The sequence below is a fragment of the Poecilia latipinna genome, unplaced genomic scaffold, assembly GCF_001443285.1.
Source record: "Poecilia latipinna isolate Pla-1442-1.1 unplaced genomic scaffold, P_latipinna-1.0 Scaffold2279, whole genome shotgun sequence".
Classification (NCBI taxonomy): domain Eukaryota; kingdom Metazoa; phylum Chordata; class Actinopteri; order Cyprinodontiformes; family Poeciliidae; genus Poecilia; species Poecilia latipinna.
Window position 1 is genome coordinate 28,526 of NW_015114895.1, and position 21,472 is coordinate 49,997.

The following is a 21,472-nucleotide window of genomic DNA, read 5'->3' on the forward strand; positions in this document are numbered from 1 at the left end:
ACATGTAGGATGCCGGCCCTTGAGGACTGATTTTGGACACCACTGTCTAATCAGTTTCAGTAGGTGTCAACTCTGAGTCTCCTGACCTCATTCCCTGTTATAATGAGCGCATGCTGTCAACAGCTCACACCTGTGTGAAGGTGTGAGGTGCTGGGAAACAGTCCACTGCCTCGGCTCAGGCACCCATGGACCCATTCGCTTCTAAAAGTTTATAATCTATACCGCTCTATCGGGAAAGGACTTGAATTTGCATGAGGCAGAAATCTAAATAAACAGTCTGATTTGAACGTTTTTTTTTTTGTTACTTTTAGTTTGACCAGCTGAGGACTCACTGACTTTGTTGAGAGAGCATGACTGCCACCCTTTGGGCGACGGTTGTAATAACATGTTTAGTTTTTATTTCACTCCCCATAAAAAGCCAGCACCTGGTACATTAATGGTCTTAATGTGAGGAGTTTCCTCATTACACCCTAACACAGTCAATATCCAACACCTCCATATGTAATCCATCATTAAAAACCACTGCATGTAGTGTTTTGTCTGCATTTACTGTGAAATAACAGCTACTCTCTGATCTTGATGCTTATTATTTTCATAGAATATGTAAATTATTTCAGTCATTTCTCTAAAAAAAAAAAAACAACCTGATTTGGTATTCTTGTGTCATGAAGCTTTTGGGCTTTAATGAGCCCGTTTGTCAGCATGGTTTTGTTTCCTATAATTGCCAACTACAACTCTTCTTATGAAGCTGCTGGCAAGGTCTTTATTTGCCATAACTGCTGTGTAATTGCCTCTAGAATCATTTAGCACTTATGAATATGAAAAAGTGTTTTCTTCTATCTAATTATGTGTACGGTGCATAAATTAGTCTGTGAATTTGCCCTGCATAAGAGCAGAAGATGTTAATATTTGCAAGAAATTAAGCACTTGTTTAACCATACATCATTGCTTATGATAATAAAGTCTATTTACTCATCTAGAGCTTTTATTTCTGACTGTGTAGTTTAGAATACAGTGTTCATAAAAATCAAAACCGTTTTCTCAAAGACTCGGAGTACAATTTTTGTGCCCCAGATTTCTAAAACAATTTACTGTTAGAAAAATTAAAACAATATTTAAACAAAATGGTTGTTTTTCTGGTAGTTCTTTGCACAAACTCAATATAGTTTCGTGACATGTTTTATGCCTTGTTTAGAGTTAGAGACAGAAAACTGTTAGTTGTCTGAAATGGAACAGAGTAACGAAGGCTCTTAGATACTCACAGTGTTGGCAAGGTGTTTAAAATGAAGTAAGAGTTAGCACAGAAACCCAAAATGCTACTTAAAGGAAAACTGTATTTTCTACAATATGTTGAGACATGTCTGTAGTTCTAGCACCAAGAGCAAGAGGGCAGAAGGCCTTCAGCAAATTACAGGAAGGTACAGTGACGTTGCTCTATGTTGCTTTTTCAACTCTACCATTTAACATTCTGGATTTGAAAATGTTAAGGTAATGATCCATATGGTCCATGTGGGTTTTGAAATGCTAGGCTGTTAATAAGAGACACCAAAGTGTCTGGTAGAATACCAACCCTTTCCTTAGGTTTTCGTCATTAAACAATTAAAAGATTTAAAAGTTGGAGATGAAATGCAAATGCGATAAATCTAAAAAGAAACATTCATTTTCAGAGATCTGTGAAAAATATGAGTCTGGAAGGAGGAGTGAGAAGCATAGGATCAATTTACTGAGGCTTAGTGTGAAACTTTCAAAATCAGTAATATTTTGGGGAGCCATGCCGCCTGCCGGTGTTTGTCCACTGAGTTTTGATGGGGTTTATGAAATACTCTAATTATGAGAAACTGATTATTAACTTTAAGCCATAATCATTAAAACAAACAAATATCAGCAAATTTCTTCCTGAGTGTTATGAATGTGGACAGGTAAAACTAGATTTCTGAAATGATGTCAAATTTCAACGATATTATAATTGACGTATTGTTGACAAGAGGAAGCAGTCACTATCTGAGGATCAGTTCTTACTTCCTGGATGTGGCGGTTGGGAATTTACTGACTGCTTTTTACGAGTGAGGTGTCCAATGACAGTCTGATGACTTTTTCTCAGCACTGCATAATCACATGAGCAAGTAAATCCAAAAAAACTGCAAACAACTGTTCAATAAGGCCCAACCCTAAATGAGTCACAGCTGTAAATAAAAATCCAGAAAACAAGATAAGAAATGCAAACTTGTCAATCAGACTTTTCCACTGTAAGGCTAAATAAACAGTTTATCTTCCCGCTTCTGACATCACATCTGCATAAACATTTAGGCCAAATATCCTTGAGAAAGTCAAAAATCAGACAACAATCGAGTGAATTAAGTAACGATAGGCATGGAGAAGCTAGGTGTCGTTTCACTTTCGCCCATGCTCCCTAATCCGTCCTACATGAATAAGAACTTGTTCTGTTGCCACTGTACTGAGAGTCGCTTAGCCAGGTCTCATGAATTCTACACAAAACATAAATATGGTTGGATTTACAGAACATAGTCTGTGACATCAGTGGACTTTTAAAACCTATTTAGTATTTTGAGGAGGTATGTATACCTACATAACACTGCATTGAGTTTGCTAGTATTTACCAGCGTTTTTGTTTAAAAGACACAGAGATACAATGAACTAAAGTCAACACCAGGCATCTAGGAAGTCTGTCTGCAAAACCAGATGTTTCTAACTGGGAAAGATCTTCCTGTTTAGCTAAACTATTAAGATTTATACTCCACTTCATACTTGTCTTCGCATAATGTAAGCAGGAGAACTGGATGTATGTTTAGGGATATTATGCTTCTAGAAAATGAACCTCCACTCCAGTCTCGAGTGTTTCAGGGCCTCGGAAAGGTTTTCTTCCAGGATTGTTTCATAAGGGATTCAGCGTAGTCAAAGAAAGCCTGTCACAATAAGCAATAAACCAATAAATAAACAAATTGCATAATAAATTAAAATTAACTCACTTTCCATTTTGGCTATCAATATTTTTTGAATGGCATTTTGTATACAAAGACATCTTAATCTATTTTATTTCTGGGTTTTGGTTGTGTGTGGTTTTACATATTATGAGTAAAAACATTTGAAAATCATGTATTATTCCAGTTCCACATTGCAAGTATGTGCTGGTTTTGGTCAGTCCATTACATCAAATCCCCAGTAGTATCAAACATAATAATATTTGCAGATGTATTGTGACAAAATGTGAAGCAGTTCAAAAGGTATGAATGTATGCAAGTCATCCAGAGGGAGAGAGAGGCAATGTTTAGAGAATCCTCTCATCTCAGAGCGAGCGTGGCAGGTAGATGCAGGGAGGACGGTGCAGCAGGGTAAATGATGGCCATATTGATCTCCAATGCTCTTTTATAGCCCTGTCATGTCAGTTTAGCACCTTGGCAACATTCGCTTTTAGAGCTACGTCAATACCGAACTCTGGCACTCTGCAGCTGACAGCCAGGGAGAGACGGTTAGAAACAGAGAGAAAAAAGTAAATACCAACCGCCTCTTCAAGGACTCAAACACTTATCAGTCCTGCTCTTAAGAGCAAGGTGAAGATGCAACCACCACAGTAAGCTGAGGAACCGATTGGAAGAGGTGAAATCTTTAACAGTTCAAAGCTCAAATAACAGGAAGCTGCCAACCACAGCCTGATTAAAGCGTCACTCAGACGATTTGAATAGTTTTGCAGAGTAGCTCGACAGTTCTTAAAGACTGGTTCATAAAAACCAACACTGTTGCATCATGAATAAGGGATCAAGATTAACGTTCAATGATGACAATGATGACAGATGTGGAATTGAAAAATGCATTAATGATACTTTCAACTATTTTGGATATACAGGATTCTCCTGCCATTATGGTCCCGAATTTGTTAATTGCTTTTAAAAAACACTCTTGATCAGAAGGCTTTTTGTTCACTGTTCCAGTTCCCAGATGGGAGAAGACCTCACACAAACCTTACATTTTTAAGGTCATAAATAGGCCTACCAGAACACTGGCTAACAGTTGTAGAGACCTAGAACTACTAACTAATGTTAGTTTATGTTAGCATTAGATCTACTAATGCTAACATAATCTTTTATTGCAAACTGATCATCCTGATTCTGGCTATCAACCCTCAATTAAAAATATATTTAAAATTTAGCATGAATATTGCAGTCACTATATTGTAATCCAGGGCATTTATTAATGCCATTTTGCATATTACTATACAAAATTTCAAACTACCTCTAATTTTGATAGTAGTTTCTAAGTGTTTAGGTGTCAAGTTATCTCAAACAACAAGCTTATTTTATCTGGTAAATTAATCATCTGGTCACAATAGCCAAGGTAGTTGAGGCATTTTGCCACAAAATTTGTCCAAAAAAAGGAGTTCTTTGTAGCCATGGTAAAAGAAATTATTTAAAAGATCAGATAATTTCCAGTTTTTCCCCAACATCTAGCTTTAAGAATGAGCAAAAGCAAAGAGTCCCAAATGGATTATCGGTATACACTCAGATGGCATAGATCTGTTGGAAATTGGATTCCTCTTTTAGAGGCTTCAGTTCTGTTTGATGAAGCAGAAAATTAACTTTGTCTGCATTATCTGACAGGCTCCAAGCATTTGATTTCTTCTACACAATATGCTAACATCCATTACTACAACTGTGCATTAATACTCACAGCTTTAATTAGCTGTCTTGAATATGTGTTGATTTATGGGCAATTTTGGGAACATTCAATGCTTATGCTTTGCTTGTACGTATTACACCAACAGCACTAAAGGTAAGGAACATTGGAAAAATAGATGGGGATGAAGAAAAATCTATGTTACAAACCGGTCACAGGAGCAGGCCACCATAACGCACAGCAGATTGTAGATGATGTAGGTGAAGATGACGGCGGTGATGGTGCCACGAGGGATAGAGAAGCTGGGATTCTTCAGGTCACCTGGTGGACAGCACATGTTTAAAGTGTTAAATAAGAAGCGCATCCTGTTCTATTCAAAATATCTACGTATCTGAATGCAAAAACCCAACCTGGTCCTCATCAGTTCCTACAGTTTGGTGGATATAAATTCAGGTGAACAGCAGCACATGGCATAGTTCTGGGAAACGTATTCCATCTTTACCTCAAAAAGAGATTAGATTGCTAACGTAATGAACAGATTACTAGATCAGCAGTGACAGAGTTTACTCACCTGAATAATTCAGGTGTGTTAAGACAATGCCAATCAACAGTTAGTGGTGTAATTTAATTTAATCAGGAAATGGGTTTAAGGGCATTTAACATCTATTTGGAGTCCATAATTCAACAAAGACAAACATAGCTTACAAGAATAAGAGTTTTAAGACATCATCCAACCTCCCAGGAACTTCCCCCCCTTGAGGTCAGGCCATGGAAACCACAAGACGTCCTGAACAATGTCTTTGATGGAGATGTTTGTTCATGGTGAACATCAACATGTTGGAACATAATAGAGGCCTGTGATTTCCATGATGCAGACAATGTGGGGAGAATCCAGCAATTAAAATGGAATCCAGTGTATAATGTGAAGTATTGTACAAGTTATGAATTTAGTCGAGCAACGTCAGGTTTTCCCAAACAAGAAGAGATTTCACCCTTTACAACAACGTTTACAGTGGAAGTGAAACCCTGCTATAACACAGGTCATTAATAATTATGTCGAAAGCAAAGTGTTAGTTTATGAGGCTGGATAAACACTCTGTTAAATGATGTAGAACCACCAGAAAAGCAAACTCTCAGCCCATCATATCACCGCCTCACTCTGCAGAGACCAGCAAAAGTAAAATGAACCTGGACTGAATTTATGGTAACACTTTTTGTGCCAACTCAAACAGTGGCAGAAATAAATACTAATGTGAAAATGATAAAGATAGGTGTATTTGGGGATGCTTACACAGGCAGCTGTGTAAAAACCAGAAAACACAGAAGCAACATCCTGAAAATGAGTAAAGTGGAAAACGTTCTTAATATGTTCCTTAAACACATGTGCTACCTTAACTTTTATAGAAAACACTTATTAAAAAACTGACTGCTATCAAATTTTATTTCGCCCAACGACATTTAAATAGTTTTTCCATTAAATTGTTGAAATTCTTTACATTAAGCTTATGAAGACATATGCATTTCAACCTGTTAAACCTGATATTTAAGGAAAAAATAAGCAGGAAAAACTGGAATGTGGAAAATAAATTGAGACGTGGGAGGAAAAAAATATTATTCCATCCTTATTCATCAGACATAGCGGGGAAGAGGCGGGATTGATTGATTGTCAACATATTCCATAATGTTCTAGAGCCAAACATGAGGCCAACCTCAACTGACTAAGTGATTGTTTTGGCACAGTGACGTGGCTCATTCAATGATGAGACTAATAAGTTAATAATCTGCTTCTGAGTTCAGAAATACTTTGCAAATAAGGGGATAAAAAATATCCAAATATTGTCCATCTTTGATTGGATTCATCTTTGCTTGTCAGTCCGCTAGGATGAAATGGAAATAGCCTTTATTATTAAAGATAATTCTATTAGAAATGAAAGCAGTCTTATTTTGTAGATGACCCATTCCTCCACAGATAATCAGGCTATGACATCACCATGCCTACCTGACATATTAGAGCCTGTCATGATGCCGGTGCAGCCGTTGAACATCACAGCAAATACGGTGGCGAAGGACATCATCTTCCCAGTGGTGTAGTCTTCAACGTAGCCAGCTGGAAGAAGAAATACCAGTAAGTGACTGTAGGTCTGCTTCTATCATCATCATCATCATCATCATCATCATCAGTAAGTTGAACTTGGTTTGATGGCAGAGAAAGCTCTGCAACCCTCTGGATAGGAAACTTAATCTCTGCAAGTCTCTGAACAAGTAACCCTCTTCAAACTTTTCTGTCGAGTACAGCATCAGCAATCAAGTTTTACTGGTAAAAATCTAATTTCACTCCCACAAAAGTTCACACAGGAATATATTCTGTTCTTTCATTCATGTATGAACAAATGTTTTTATATTATTATTCGCTCTGATAAGGTTGAGGTTAGCTCAATGGCTTAGATTTTAACTAATTCAGTCCTTTTGTGTGCATTTTTGATTTATGTTTATATACAAGACCCTTTATCTTACATTTAGCTCATTAGTTCTTTCTATAAAAATACAGGGTTTAAATGAACATGATACATTTTACAATGCTCACTGAAATTATGAAACAGTAATGTGTATGCATTTCTTCTGTAAACAGCTGGTAAAGTGAATCAGGATTATTTTAAATGTGTGTCTGTAGATAGTTTCCATGAGTACAGGCCTGAGTTACAAGCAATTAGCTCAGTAATCATGTGCTTGAAATTAAATCCTCTCAAGCTGACTGTTTGTTTTGTAGGAATAAGAATCCAAAGAACATCATGTCAAACGTGAGTCAAATATGTTGTGATCTTCCAGGAAGTGTAGGCGAAACGCCTTCTGGTCTTTCCTGTCTGGTCTGCCGGGGGAAAACCAGTTCAAATCCTAGAAGCTTAAATGGCTGCCAATAATCATCAGAGTTAACAGGGTTTTAAGCCCATAATGCTCATTATTCCTGCTCTGGTGTACGCATACAGCCGGTGGACAGCAGGCTCAATTTAAAAGAGGAAAACGTTCATTTAATGAACTTAGAAGTTGCACCTTATGAAATAAAGAACGTTGGCCACATTAAAACAAAAATGGCTTTAAAATGTTTTAGAGGATGTCTTTAAGCTTCTGAATCACCAGTCAGGGTTTAATGGTCATATGCACTGCCACCGATCAGATGTCAACATTAGTAAAACTCTATATTTAAACCCACAAATGAGCTGATGGTTTCAGAGCTTATGAAGCTACTGTGTGAACAAACCCTCACTTCCTTTTTCCCTTGTTTCACAAGAACATCTGCTGCCATCATGATGTATAAAAAGAACAGGCTCGATCCAAAACCTTAAGTAATAATTAGAGATGCATCTAAAAATCCAACTGGAAATAGCTGACTTTAGGCTTTACCAATAGGAATCTGCATTTTGTCAGAATAAATAAATAAATAGTCATTAATTCTCAACTTGCCCAGAAAGTGAAAAAAATATTTGAGGAATATTCAAAATTTTCAAAAATTTGTATTAGCAAATAAAAATCATTCATTTTAAAGTGGCCACAAAACAATATACTTGGCAGAAAAAAAAAATCAAGGCTTTCTATTCTAGTCACTCAATCTTACCGTACAGATTTCCCATCAGTGTTTCCAGCTTGAATCCAGTAAAATTAGCCGTGGTGGGATACACAGGGCCCGTCCCGTTGGATGGCTTGAAGGGGCTTGGCAACGTGACCGGTTTAGGTTTCACAACAAAGAAGCTGATGAAGATCATGATCAGAACCGAGATGACCACCAGGAAGATGACGAAAGTGGCCTTGGCGTAGATGTGGGCTCCGACCAGGCATACTATGAGGCACAGCAAGAGGATACCGGTGCCGTACAGCAGGGACCACCAGTAACCTGACGGCAGGACCTGATGTGGACTGGGAGCCACGGTTGGATCTAAAATGAAACATGAGAGGAAATGTAATGACTAGACAGCTTTGATTTGAATAACAAAAGGAATCCCAGATAGTTTCTGCCTCATGTTTTGCTCAGTCTTTCACCTGTGTTAGGGCTGTCGCAAAAAGCAACAAATCAATTAGTTGCATGATACATTAAAACAAACTTAATAATTTCCATATTCATTATTTATCGGTGTTCTCAATTCTTCATCTCTTTCTACCAAAACTGGATGACAACAATCTTCAGTCTGGTGCTTTGGTCTCAACCAGCCCTTTTTTTTTTTGGGAGCACAACTTTGTTTATAGAGACTTCATTATTAAAGTAATAACTTTTAATACTTTGGCAGGACATGGTACAGATAAATGCACAAATCAAGAAATCCTCAATTTACCTTCTGGTATTCCAAAGGTGCCCATTATGGCTTCAACCAGACCCAGCACAAAGAGGGCGCTGCCGCACACATTAGCAAAGAAGAACATGATGCCGATGCTGCCACCAAACTCAGGACCCAGAGCTCGGCTGATCATGTCTGTGCCTCAGGTTAGGGCAAAGTACATGGCATTTAAAACAAATTCATGAACCGATGTGAAATATTTGCAACGTTTGAAAGGGGTAAGCTTGGCTTACCAAATGCACTTAAAATGGGAAAAGCTATTGGTCAACTTTAGCAATAATAGCCAGGTCATAGGGAACCAATTTGTTTTATTTTTCATGAACTGAAGTATAAATTTATTTATCGTATTTTGATGTTTTGCAAAACCTGAATCTGAAATATATTAAAGAAACCTCAGGTAATTCAGAACTTTTATACTAAACCATGCGCTTCCTTCCACTGGTTTTATGCTAAAGCAAATTATAAGTCTAATTTTGACTTTCAGCTTAAAGAAACACTTGAAGATTTCCACCTTGTCATCAAGCAGCTGTAGATGCAAATCTGACTGAAACAAGATGTGTAAATGAACGTTGTTGAAAAGTTGTAAAAGTTGTAAAATGTTGCAAACGGTCCAAACTTAATGCTGGGCAGTGATATCTGACAGTGAGCGTGTCTAAGCATATATGATTTTTGTGTGACTTAAGCAGCAGGGACCGATTATAGACTCAAACTAACTGTGAAAAGCAATCACACTGGTTTGCTACTCAGATACTAGACAAGGACAATATCTGTTTTATTTATTCCAGATTGACACTTTATTTTCAGCTGTAAAGTAATCAAGCTGACTGTCCACAGAGCATTAAAGCAAACCAAAGTTGAAATAAATCTTATTTATACTTTTCCAGTGGTTAGAAATGTAGTGTGTGACAGACGGCACTTGTTTGAAACAGAGACGCTGATTTTCTCTATACCTTGACTGTTGACAGTGATAATGGCGCTACACTGACTGTCACATGCAGACGGTCATATGATGATGCTTGTGTGTGTGTGTGTGTGTGTGAGCAGGATACAATAGGCTCCTCCAGCGTCCAGCGCTCCATTGGTGGAGATTGCGCACACCGACAGAACAGTCATGGAGATGATGAAGTAGGCCACCACAAACATGAGAATAGCTTGGTACAATCCAGCCTGTCCCACCACAAACCCTGGAAAAAAAACACAGGAACAAGTAAATTAAAGTGGCAGATTGGTGCCTGGGTGAAAGCAGAACCATAAACTGGAGCAGAGTGGAAAGAGGCTGACAATGAAAGGATTCCTGGGAAGTGCCAGCATACAGGAGGATGTGGGTTTTTTAAGGCGTCATGAAAGTACAATTATCTAACGTGTCACATGAGATCTACTTGTTCAACAGATGTCCGTCCATGGCTTTTAACTCTAGATGACATTTCAAACAGTTTTCAAAGAATTAAAAAGTGAAAATAAAAAATAAAAATAAAAAATCACAGCCTTCAGTTTAAATGGCTCACCACAACGTTTCACTTTCTGTAAAAATGAAACTGGGATATCACATGCTGGGAGAGATTCCAGCTTCTGCATTGTCTGTATACATTGTGACATTCTGCTGCTCAGCTTAGATGAATCAGCTGAATTAGTTCCAGTGCTCAACTGGCGCTACTGTTTTCTTAGCATCGGCTCTTTGTGTCCATGTCATCTTATGTGACCACATTTGTATTGATTAAAAGTTTAGTTTGACGCTGCTGTTGATCATAGATCTACCTGCAGCAGAAATTAATCTCAGTTTTTTTTTGGAAACCAATGTCATTTTTGGAGAGGTGGAGTCAGTCATGCCGTCTGTTTTAGCTGATTTTAGCTATTTAATCAATTGAAAATGCTGGAGTCAGTAGAATATAGTGCTATGTTAGCTGAAAGCCTGTTCTGTGGGAATTCATACATGTCAAACCAGCTGGTTGTGTCTCTCTACCAGATGGTCTGGTCAGTCTACCTATTGTCTGCGCTTTCCAGGTTTTAAAGTAGCTGGAAAAGTATTTTTAGTCAACTCACAATAAACTGATCCCAAAACCAGCTGATGAGGCAGAATACACTTTGAAATGAAATGTCCAGAATTTATCCAAAACATAAAGAGTTTTAGACTTGAACTGATATTCCAGTTTTCCAGCATTCCTGGTTCTGATCAGAGATTAGCTGTTAGCCATTGTGACGCATTTATAAATACTGCTTGTTGTTTAGAACAGCATCAATAAATGAGACTGGAGATGTTTGCTTTTAGGAATACTGAGATAAATAAAAAAATCAAATAATATAACCACTAATTACTAAATAAGCCATTAACAGTCACAAAAGGCTGTTGTACCAAGGTTACTCTACAGATATGTAAACCTTCTTACACAAACCACAGTGGTGGAAAAACCCAAATACACAGGAAATTGTTCTCATGGAAAGTTCCAAGGAGAGATGATTGATCATCTGTGGCAGAAAGTTCAGATATCAATGATGTTTTTTTAATTTTTAAACGTTGCTTCTTTCAGCCAAATAGGGCTGAAATCGTACCACCATGTTTGCAACGTAGATATATTGTTATCTGGAACATAAAACCAATTTGAAATCTCTTTAGTCTGAAGAACAAGGAGTTAGTGCCTCAACAAAACTAAAAAAAAAAAAATCAATTAGATAAGTTATAGGCTAAAATACCCAAATAATCAGCAGATGTAAATGAACCTAAGACAACCAAGTCTGTCTTGTACTTGTCCAAATTGAAACATTTGTCAAATTTGTCCTACTGATCAATGCTGTGAATCTCATCGAGCTGGACGTCACATCAGTCACTTTGAACTGTGTCGCAAACAAACAAATTATCCACATTAAAGCACCGTTCCTCCATTTATCTTTGATCAGCAACTAGCAGCATATTTCTGCCATCAGTCAGGTCCACTGTGACATAAACCCAAGTCTCACCAGGAAACAGAGTTCACTTTGTTCCTTTAAGGCCTGAAATTTTAAGCTCAATTGAGATAAACTCAACTTGCAATGCATCTGCATGTTCTGGTGGTACATCAAGGTCAGGACAAGAGACACTTTGTCAAACCGTTAAATTTACAGTAGTTTCACATCCACACTGAAACCACTCACAGTTCCTGTGCAGTCTTACTAGAGATTAAAACGTCTAAAGTCCTCAACCAACAGCTACATATGCCCATGTGAGTGTCCATTGCTCAGCAGCTGACAACTCACGAGACTGGGAGGGGAGCTGGGAGGGGGACTGGGAGGACAGGAGATGAGAATACTGAAAGAGAGTTAAAACCTATAGGAAACAAAAAAAAAAAAATCAGAAAGAAAAGCAGAAGTGAAAAGTGAGGAGAGAAGATGAAGTTGGTTATGAAAAGTTGATTTGTTGTTCTGCAAATTCAACTGTGGTCTCTGCAGCAGCATGGATTTCATAGGCTTGAATAATTTCTAGTTTAGTCAAATTACTGAAAAAGGAGAACTTGTATCTCATTGATTACAATCAGACATGAATTCCTCACGGTACCAAAACCCAAACCTGAGTTACGAGAGTGTCACTGTCTCTGTTTGCTGATGAATTGTTAGTGAACTTTCAAAAACTGTAGTTTAAAGGGATAATTCAGAATTTTTTAAGTGAGGTTTCTTTAAAAGATTAAGTAGTTCATCTTTTAACTAGCAGTTGACGCTGCCATTTTAAATGCTGACTTCTTAAATTTACAGGCTAGGAGCACATCTAGTCTGAGGGAAGAAAAAACTGTCTTAAAACAAATCCTAGTCTTAAATGTCATAGCAGTTTAATAAGGAAACAGTGTTTGATGAACTCTTAAACCATTGACATGTTTATATTATTTACCCGGAAGTCAATGATTATTTAGGTGAGAAATTGAAATTGGAGGCAGTGCACCTCTGCTATCTTCCTGTGTAAAAACACAGGTACAACATATAAAGCATTTCCATATACGGGTATAGGAAAGTGACATACAGAAAAGATTTTATCATCACTAATAATAGTTAGTAATGCCTTAAAGGTGTAGCATGATATTTTTCTAAATTATGACGCTGCCAACAAAAGGACCGCAGAAATTCATCAGCCTTTTGGCTATGAATCTATTACTGCACACAGTAAGAGATTCACAAAATACTGCTCTAAGAAAGAAACTTACCCATATGCACCCATTTTGCCCAACATTGGAAACAGACATTTTTTTTTTTTACTTCATCTTTTTAAATCGACTGATCAGTGAACCAAAGGTGTGTAGTTTGATGCATTTAAAAAAAAAAAAAAACTAAATAAAATCAGGACAGATTAAATTGTCCTGATTTATAGATTTACAGATAAATATTGCCTCTATCTGAAAACCTGCAGCAAATATTGTTGCAATTAGTTTCTCGTTTTGCTTACAAAAACAAATGTTAATTCACCACCCTTAGCAGATTAGGAATAAACGATTATAAAGTCATTTATTGCTGTTAATTGATTATTTTGTGCGCCATGTCAGAGCACAATTGCAAAAATGAAGGGAGTTGTAGCATAGTGCACTATTTGGAAAGCAGCATTTGTTTTTACATATTAGTTAATACAAAAAGAGGAAATCATTTTGTACTTTGGAAAGAACCACAAACAGGTTACAGAAACGAGTTGTGTTAAATGGAAATTATAAATGCTTAACCCTAAAATGATTCCCAAAACTACTACAAACAACCACAGAAGTAGTAAAATATATAAACTGTGACTGTGCTTCGGTGCCTACTACTTGTACAGAAAGTGAAACTGAGTGTAGTGATTTCTGCTGCCACCACTCACCTATTCTGAGGAAGACCACCACGCTGAACATTGACAGCAGAGTGGGGACCACCACACCGAAGAACACCGACAGCTTCTTGGGCTGCCGCTGCGGGGAGGACCCGTGCCGTGGGCTTCCCGGGAGCTCCTCTGGGGCCAGGCTGGCAGGAGCAGACCGCAGCTCGGACTCATTGACGCTGGCGACGAGGCGGTAGTTCAGGAGAGGAGTCCGCTCCGTCATTGCGAGCAAAACCAAATGCTCGCTTTAGGGCGACTCGAACTTTAAAAAGTAACCCGGGTAAATTTAGGGACGCACAAATCGCTGTATTTTGTCAGGACAACTCAAGAGTTTGTAAATAAATGCTTGCGATGGATAAAGAAAAAAGAAAAAAGCTGTAGTATTGGCGCGTCCAGATTGTCAGCCGCTTCAGATGCAAGTTCAGTAGCTACATAGCAAAACAGACAAGTGCTTCGGTCAATAAGTTAAAAAACATTGAACGTGTTTGACCTCCTCACTGATCCACAAACTTCCATCGTTTATCAATAAAATGTTAGATAAAAACCCCGGCAGGACACCTGCGCGTGGCCATTGCAGTTCTGTGTTATTTCTCTGATTTCGCGGAGAGTATCATGTGATGCCGCAACGTCAATGCGTGCCTCTGCTGCAAACTTCCGTTTTGCCCTTTCACAATAAAAGCAATTACGATTTAGTGCAACTTTTTTCATAAAAGCAAAACAATTTATCACCTGACATACATACATCTGTCAGGCACAGCATTATGAACATTAACAAGTGATGTCAAAAACACTGTTTAGTTCTTCACAATAGTATCTAATGATGAATTAGATTCGACTGAACATCCTGTCAGTACATACTGTATATTAGAAGCAGGAAATATGTGCAAGTACCTCAGGATACATCTGAGGTATCCTGAGGTACTTGGGGAAATTTGTTGGAATTTCCCCCCAGATTCCAACAAAATGCTGCAAACTGCTAAACAAAAAAAAAATGCAATGTCTATTTATACACTACACACTTCTGTTTTTCCAAGGGTTGTGGGCAAATTATTTTGTTACTATTCTTTTGCAATCTGGGTGTGGCAGTTTTTTCACACTATTCCCTGACTGTTGTGGGATCCTTCAGCAGGACTATGTGCCATCCCTTTTAGGAATGAACAGAATCTAGTGTGAGTTGTTATCTTGGCTTGTAGATTCCCAAGACCTTAATCCAATATAACTTCTCTGGGATCAGCTGGATCAGAGCACTCCACTTTCCAAACCAAAATGGTCTGCTGCTGACCTCTTGATGCTAGATAAAAACACATATCCAAATGTCTTGTGGGGTCTGTGCTTCAGTAGTATTTATCTAAATTGCACCTGTCACAGATATTAAAATCACAAAGTGCTTCACAAATATAACTATAATCCACAGTTGATGAAGAGGAGGGGTGGGAAGAGGGCAATTATTTTATAAAACTTTGCAAAACAAAAAAATAGTAACGAGTTTACAAGAGCCATGTATGGTTATAGCTTATTTTATTTTGTTAAATGCAAAACTTCCTGTTTTATTCTATCTAACTTTACTTTCGTACTTGCCACTCGGGTTTTCCTGAGATTTCCTGCTTTCACATTTTCCAGCTTGTTGCTTTCGGTCATATGATGAAGTTAGTCGGGCCAATAGGAGGGTTACATTGCTGAACGCACTTGCTGACACTTTTTTAAATATCAAAATAAAAGTCCACATTGATTTCTCTTTTTAATTTCTAAAGCTTTTATTTTTGAAAAAATCGCGTTCTTTCAACGCTAATAATGAAAGTGATGATCCAAGTGATACAGAAGAATGGTACATGTCCGTGATACAGAAGAATGGTACATGTCCAGTTCAAATAGTCCAAAGTCCTCGTCAGTAAATAAATAACACATAAATCTGTACGTGTTTGTGAAACACAGCCTTTTAACGTTTGCAAGCCGTACACGCTCAGCTGCATTTCACATTATTTTAGGATTGATTCCAAAGTAAAACGGATAAATTATTTTCATATCCAGGCATGTTGTTGACCGTTTCCCCATGATTTAAGTTATAATACATTCGGCTTATATGTACAGATACAGAATAAATGTTTTTGTTCACATTTTGCAGCTATATACTTCACATTTGACTTTCACCTCGTTATGAACTTTGAGAAAACATTCCCTTTTACACTTTAAACTGCATATTACATTGATCATTTGAAGATTAAAATAATTTGTGTTCTTAAAAAAACATAAGATCTTCATCAGAGTGCAATTTATGTGATTAAATGCCAACCCTTTTGCAAACGGTGATGAAGATGATGAATATTTTGAGTCTAAATCTGACCACTTGCACTTCTCATCTAGCACCTACAGAGGGCGCTACCCTCTCAGTTTGATTACAATAGCTTTAAACTACAAGGTTAAAAGGCTCTGCAAAAGCACATTCAGAAAGGTTTGATCATTTGTCTAAACCAGTCACAGTTTAAGGGGGGATCACATAATAAACTAAGAGAACCATAATCCTTTCAGATTAGTTTCCATGAGACGGAGGCCACACTAACAACCTATAAGTGAAAGTTTGGCTGCACTATGAGCTGATTGTGCAATATATGGTTAGAGTAAATATTGAAGCTGGTTTAAGGATCAGACACACTACTGTAGCTTCAGGGCAGCCCGTCAGTCTAAATTCAGTCTTGAATTCTAAAACAATAGTATGTTTGTCTTTCGCACCTCATAGAAACCACAGTGAGTCGTAGCTCTGGGACCCTGCTCTTCTGAGCCAATGTATATACACATGTTCTACGGTTGTTATCGTACATTTACTCGTGACAAGACAAGACAGGAGGATTTTACCTATATTTCTGAGAAAACTGAGCATATTGGGGTAAATGAGGAACTGTATTTGTGAATTTGTAAGCAGTGTTTAAAAAATAATTCAGTTCAAGTAAAAAAAAAAAATATGAAAAGTGCAATCTGTGGAGGTCATAATAGCAAAAAGATTTCAATGTGTTGTGTGTATTTTCAAATGTTTTATGAATGTAATTAAACTGTACTTTTGATAGACCCCCTCTTCACTGTAGAATTATAAAGTTTAACCAAAGATAAACAAATCCATTAAATATTCCTTAAACTGTAAGAAGTACTCCCACAGTTTAGCACTAATAGGAACATGCAAATTAAGTATAAACTTTAAAGTCATTGTCGAGTTGGGGTTTAAGGCTTAGCAGGCTTACACTATTCAATACAGGGGGCAACTATAACCCACTCTCTCACAAATGAACAATACAAAACTTGTTCAGGTCAAAACTGACAGGTCTTTTTTTTTTTGTGACGCTCCCAATGCGATGCCGCCCTTATTGGTGAGCCATAGCATCCATATTAAAAGCTAATGTCACATTAAACAGGGTGTGAACAGCTACTTTTGTCTATAGGGATACTTGTAATGGGCATTTCACGTTTTACTGTTCCCATTGCTGTTTAATGTAGGAAAAGTTTGTGGAACTCAACTAGTTCTAACATTTTGATATCTTGCATTAATTTCACATTTCCTGCAACATAATTTAATTCAGTTTTTGAATGCTAAAATATTGCTGTTCTAAGACATTTCAGTGAACATATTATTTCAATATTTGAGTAGAAAATCTAACATGATGTGCTGTCATTCATGGTTTATGTTAGCTTATAGCTGCTACATCTGCAGCTGTAAGCTACAGATATAGCTTAGGAAAGCCCACTTATCCGCAAACTTGTGACTGGAATGCAATAGCTCATTCATAACTGAACCACACACATGAAATGAAATGAAAAATAAAAGTCTGTGCGTCCCTCATTTGCTCTGTTGCAAATATTAGCATGGTATTATATAAAATAAATTCTGAAATTGCATTTCCTAGATTATTTCTGGTGGAACATTCAGGATTTGTAGTTGCTGCCAAATGGAAGTTCGTCACATATTGTTGAGATCCAGCAAATCATTCTGGCTCCAAAAAAAACCAGCACCCTCAATCCCAAATGTAGAAACCAATGCTGTGAAACAGCAATCCATAGAAGAGCATCTGATGTCCCAATAAATATGTATGTCCTCATTATGCTGCCTATGATTCAGTTCTGCTAACTTGGTTTTGTAGTTCTTCGTCGTTGACTGCAGCTTGATTCCTATAGGTCCATTCCAAGTGCTTTTGCATCTTTGTCACCATGACGCATCCTCTGGCTTCAACTCTGTGTCGAATCTGGTCCGAGGTAACACAGTTATACAATTAGGGTCCTTTTGGCTCAAGTTGCCTTACACTCCTTTTCTTGTTATGGCTGCACTCAGCAACATCTTTCAGCTTCTTTTTGACTAGTGTGCTGTATTGGTCCCAGATTTCACTAAGTTTCTGTGTTTTGTCCCATGTTTGAGGCAAAGCTGGAGTAGGCAAAGGGCCACATTTCTGTAAGAAAGCAACACATAAGATGTTACTATATAGCACATGTTCAAACAGCTTATAGTTTTATTCTAAGATAATGCAAATTAATAACATGAGAAAATGAATGTATTTCATTATACCAGTATTTATTCTCTACTTGTTATGTGTTTTTCTTTGTAGTTGTAAAGGAAAGTTAAGCTTTCATGCAACAAAAAAAATGCATCAAAATGCCACTTCTAGTGATGTAGAGGTTTGTTTCACAATTATCGGCTGTTTCACAATTTTAGCATCAGGTTTCTATTCCTTTGCCAGCAGCACCTGTTCAAATAGAGCAAACAATAGTACAGCTAATGCTATGTTCTTCAAAGCAATGCTAGAATATTTTGTCTGTGTTAAACACTCCTCTTGTATCCTCAAATCTGGTAACATTATGTTACCAGATTTTACGAAACGCATCACTGTGCCAGTACTAAGATGAAGACATAGCAGCTCAAAGCATTTAAGGATAACAGAAAATCAGGTTTTCCTTGCTGTTGTCGAGTCCAAAGAAGAAGCTTAAATGATGAATCACCAACGAAGAAGGTGTTTTAAAACATATCATTATCCACTTGTGGTCTTTGGATCAGTTTATGAATTCTTTACCAATGATGCAGTGGTAGGAAAGGTTGGGCAATAACTGCTCTATCAAGTGATTCATGAACAATGAGTTTTGAGTACATAGGTACTTTGAATGCAGCTTAAGATGTTGCTCTGTTGTTTACAGACACAGTACTTTCATTCAGAGTTATGCGTCATGGTAATCAATATTACTCATGATTTTCTTTGGACTTTAAAGAAAGTTGTTTTTCTTTAACTCAGAAACTACTAAAGGATTTATATTTCCAATGATTTTCTCTTTTTGAATATTGCGAAAGTCTAGAACAGAGTCTTGTACAGGTATTCGTATCCTTTGAACCTTTTTACATTTTGTCACATTATAGACTTCAATCTATGTTGTTGATATTTTATGTGAAAGACCAACACAAAGTGCTACATTTCTGTCAAAGGGAAAGAAGATGATCTATGCTTTTTTTGAGTCTTTGTGATTATTTCAGATAAATATAAATCTGCTTTTCTAGTATGGATGTGAGTACAAATTCACATCCATACTTTTCAGGTTTTTATTTAACAAAAAAAGGCACAATTCCTAGAAGCATAACTAATAAAAGTAGCATAATTACGTCCTCATCTTGTCACAATTGCCTTTGACTTTTCATATAAAATCCTTATGAATTTCTTAGAAGCTAGTGGTTGTGACATGGCAAAATGTGAGACAAATTCAAGGTATGCCCATATATTGCTGAAATCTTTCACAAAATATATGTTCATAGAATGGCAAGATGTTATGAGCTGTACCTGTGATTGCTCTTTGAGAATCATCACATACTGCGTAATACTGTGAGCAAAATTATTCAGGAAATTCTCACACTCCGCGCTGGTTTGATTACGAAGATGTTTGATGGTTTCTTGGAATGCCTGGAAGTTCTGCAGCACGTCAGACAATTTTTCCTGAAACTAGACAAACAAATGTACATACAACTGTCACAATGCCGCAACACAATCAGTAATTTACAAAGTTTTCAGGTTTTGTTTCACATGTTCTTATTCTGAACTGTGCAGGGTGAACCCCATGATTCACCCAATGACAACCGGATATAGACACCAACGCTGTTCACTGTATAAATTAGCAGGCAAGCACAGATGTGCAAGCAAGCATTGATAAACCCAACAAATCTTCAAATGGGAGAAAATGTGAACTTTTTCCTCAATAAATAATGGAACAATTCTAATATAAGCTAAAAGAACAAGGGCAAATTCTGATCTCCCTGCATGGCTACACAGTTGAAATGCTGTTTACCTGTAGTCTGATACCACAAAATCGGGAAACAATTATCATATCTCACCAACCAACAGTGCGTGAACTGATTACAACTTCTGATTTACTCCCTACGTTGGCAGCCTCCACCGCACTTTTGTCTGCCAGCTTATGTTCTGCCTCAGTTGTTCATGCTACGCTTGGTTTCTTTATTAAGAACCTAATTTATGACTCATTTGAACTTCAGCTCAACTTAACACCATGTATGATTGAAACGTTTTTCTTCCTTGTTTTATTGACGTTTGGTATTAGAATTTTGTTCCTGCAAAATTCTAGTATATAATTATAAGATGCAAAATTGAAGCGGACAAAATATAAAGGAAATAGAGAAGGCATAACATCATGGCAACCATCCTGATAGTTTCCACAAGACTTCTGAAATTGTGACACAGTAACTTCCAACAAAACGGACGTTTTACGTGAAGCAGGCTTGTTTGTTCAGCACATGGTGTGTAGAAATTTCCAAGGAAGTATTATAAGCAAAACAAACATCCAAATGGAGGGAAGGCCTCAAGATAGTCCAGCAAAACATTGTCCCAAACTTCACACCACCTCTACAGTTTTCCCCTCTTCTGATTCTGCGCCCAGACAAGTGGCACACGTGCACCCAGTCATCCGTGTGATGTTAGATTCATCAGATCATAATACACCATTCATTTTTGATCCAGTTCAGATCTTTGCATGATCTGATATATTCCATACCTACTACTAAGTGGTTTATGATGTTATGCCTGATGAGTGCCCATTATTGATTAACTGGTGTTGCTTGTAGCTTAACCAAAACTGTTTTTCAACATATTTGGTACTCAACGCTGGTAATTTTGGGGTCATTAACCAATGTTCTAAATGGCAGCATTTTTCTATAAAGCCACGGTAACTTTGTTTTAGTCGTGTCATTTCATTTCTGTGATGTCAAAGAAGAGTGACAAGAAAACAAATGAACAACATCTATGTTGTGCCCTCCCCACAACTAAAAATAGACTCAAAAGTGTAAGAACATGTGGCAAATATGATGTCATGAAGACTACTAAAAGTGATAGTTGTCAAGGTTCAGCACCTGTTAACAGAGTGACTATCTTTCCAAACAATAGCATGGACAAATGAACTGGTTTGTTGTGCCACTTTGATTTAAATGGAGAAACTTAAATTGTTGACCCATGAATTCATATTTGACCTAAACTTTGACCTAATTTTCACCAGTTGTAAATTCCTGTATGTAACATGTAAAGAAAAGTTATATATAAGGAACTTAATATGAATAGAAACAAAATGTAGTTTTCTAATGAATATTTTATTTACTGGAAGATTCCTTGGCTGCTCTATTTTGTATTTTTTGGCTCTTATTGTGGTGTCGCTATCCCAAAGTCTGAGAAAAAAACATATATATATATATATATAT

General features: G+C 37.2%; 1 protein-coding gene and 1 long non-coding RNA gene across 3 annotated transcripts in view; both read right to left on the reverse strand.

Moving 5' to 3' along the window:
• LOC106937121 (solute carrier family 12 member 9) overlaps positions 1-14,371 on the reverse strand; it is a 30,335-nt gene extending 15,964 nt beyond the window's left edge. The window contains exons 1-6 of the mRNA XM_015018477.1: positions 13,759-14,371; positions 10,004-10,138; positions 8,952-9,089; positions 8,240-8,557; positions 6,629-6,736; positions 4,839-4,950 (exon numbers count right to left, since the gene is read on the reverse strand). Coding sequence (XP_014873963.1) covers positions 4,839-4,950; positions 6,629-6,736; positions 8,240-8,557; positions 8,952-9,089; positions 10,004-10,138; positions 13,759-13,978 — 1,031 coding nt within the window. The 5' untranslated portion in view covers positions 13,979-14,371. The remainder of the gene's footprint in view (positions 1-4,838; positions 4,951-6,628; positions 6,737-8,239; positions 8,558-8,951; positions 9,090-10,003; positions 10,139-13,758) is intronic.
• An 885-nt stretch (positions 14,372-15,256) lies between these two features.
• The window catches only part of LOC106937120 (uncharacterized), a 15,788-nt gene continuing 9,572 nt past the window's right edge, over positions 15,257-21,472 (reverse strand). For both annotated transcript variants that reach the window (XR_001422318.1, XR_001422317.1), the window contains 2 exons: positions 19,554-19,712; positions 15,257-18,182 (listed from right to left, as the gene is read on the reverse strand). This is a non-coding gene — a long non-coding RNA (uncharacterized LOC106937120). The remainder of the gene's footprint in view (positions 18,183-19,553; positions 19,713-21,472) is intronic.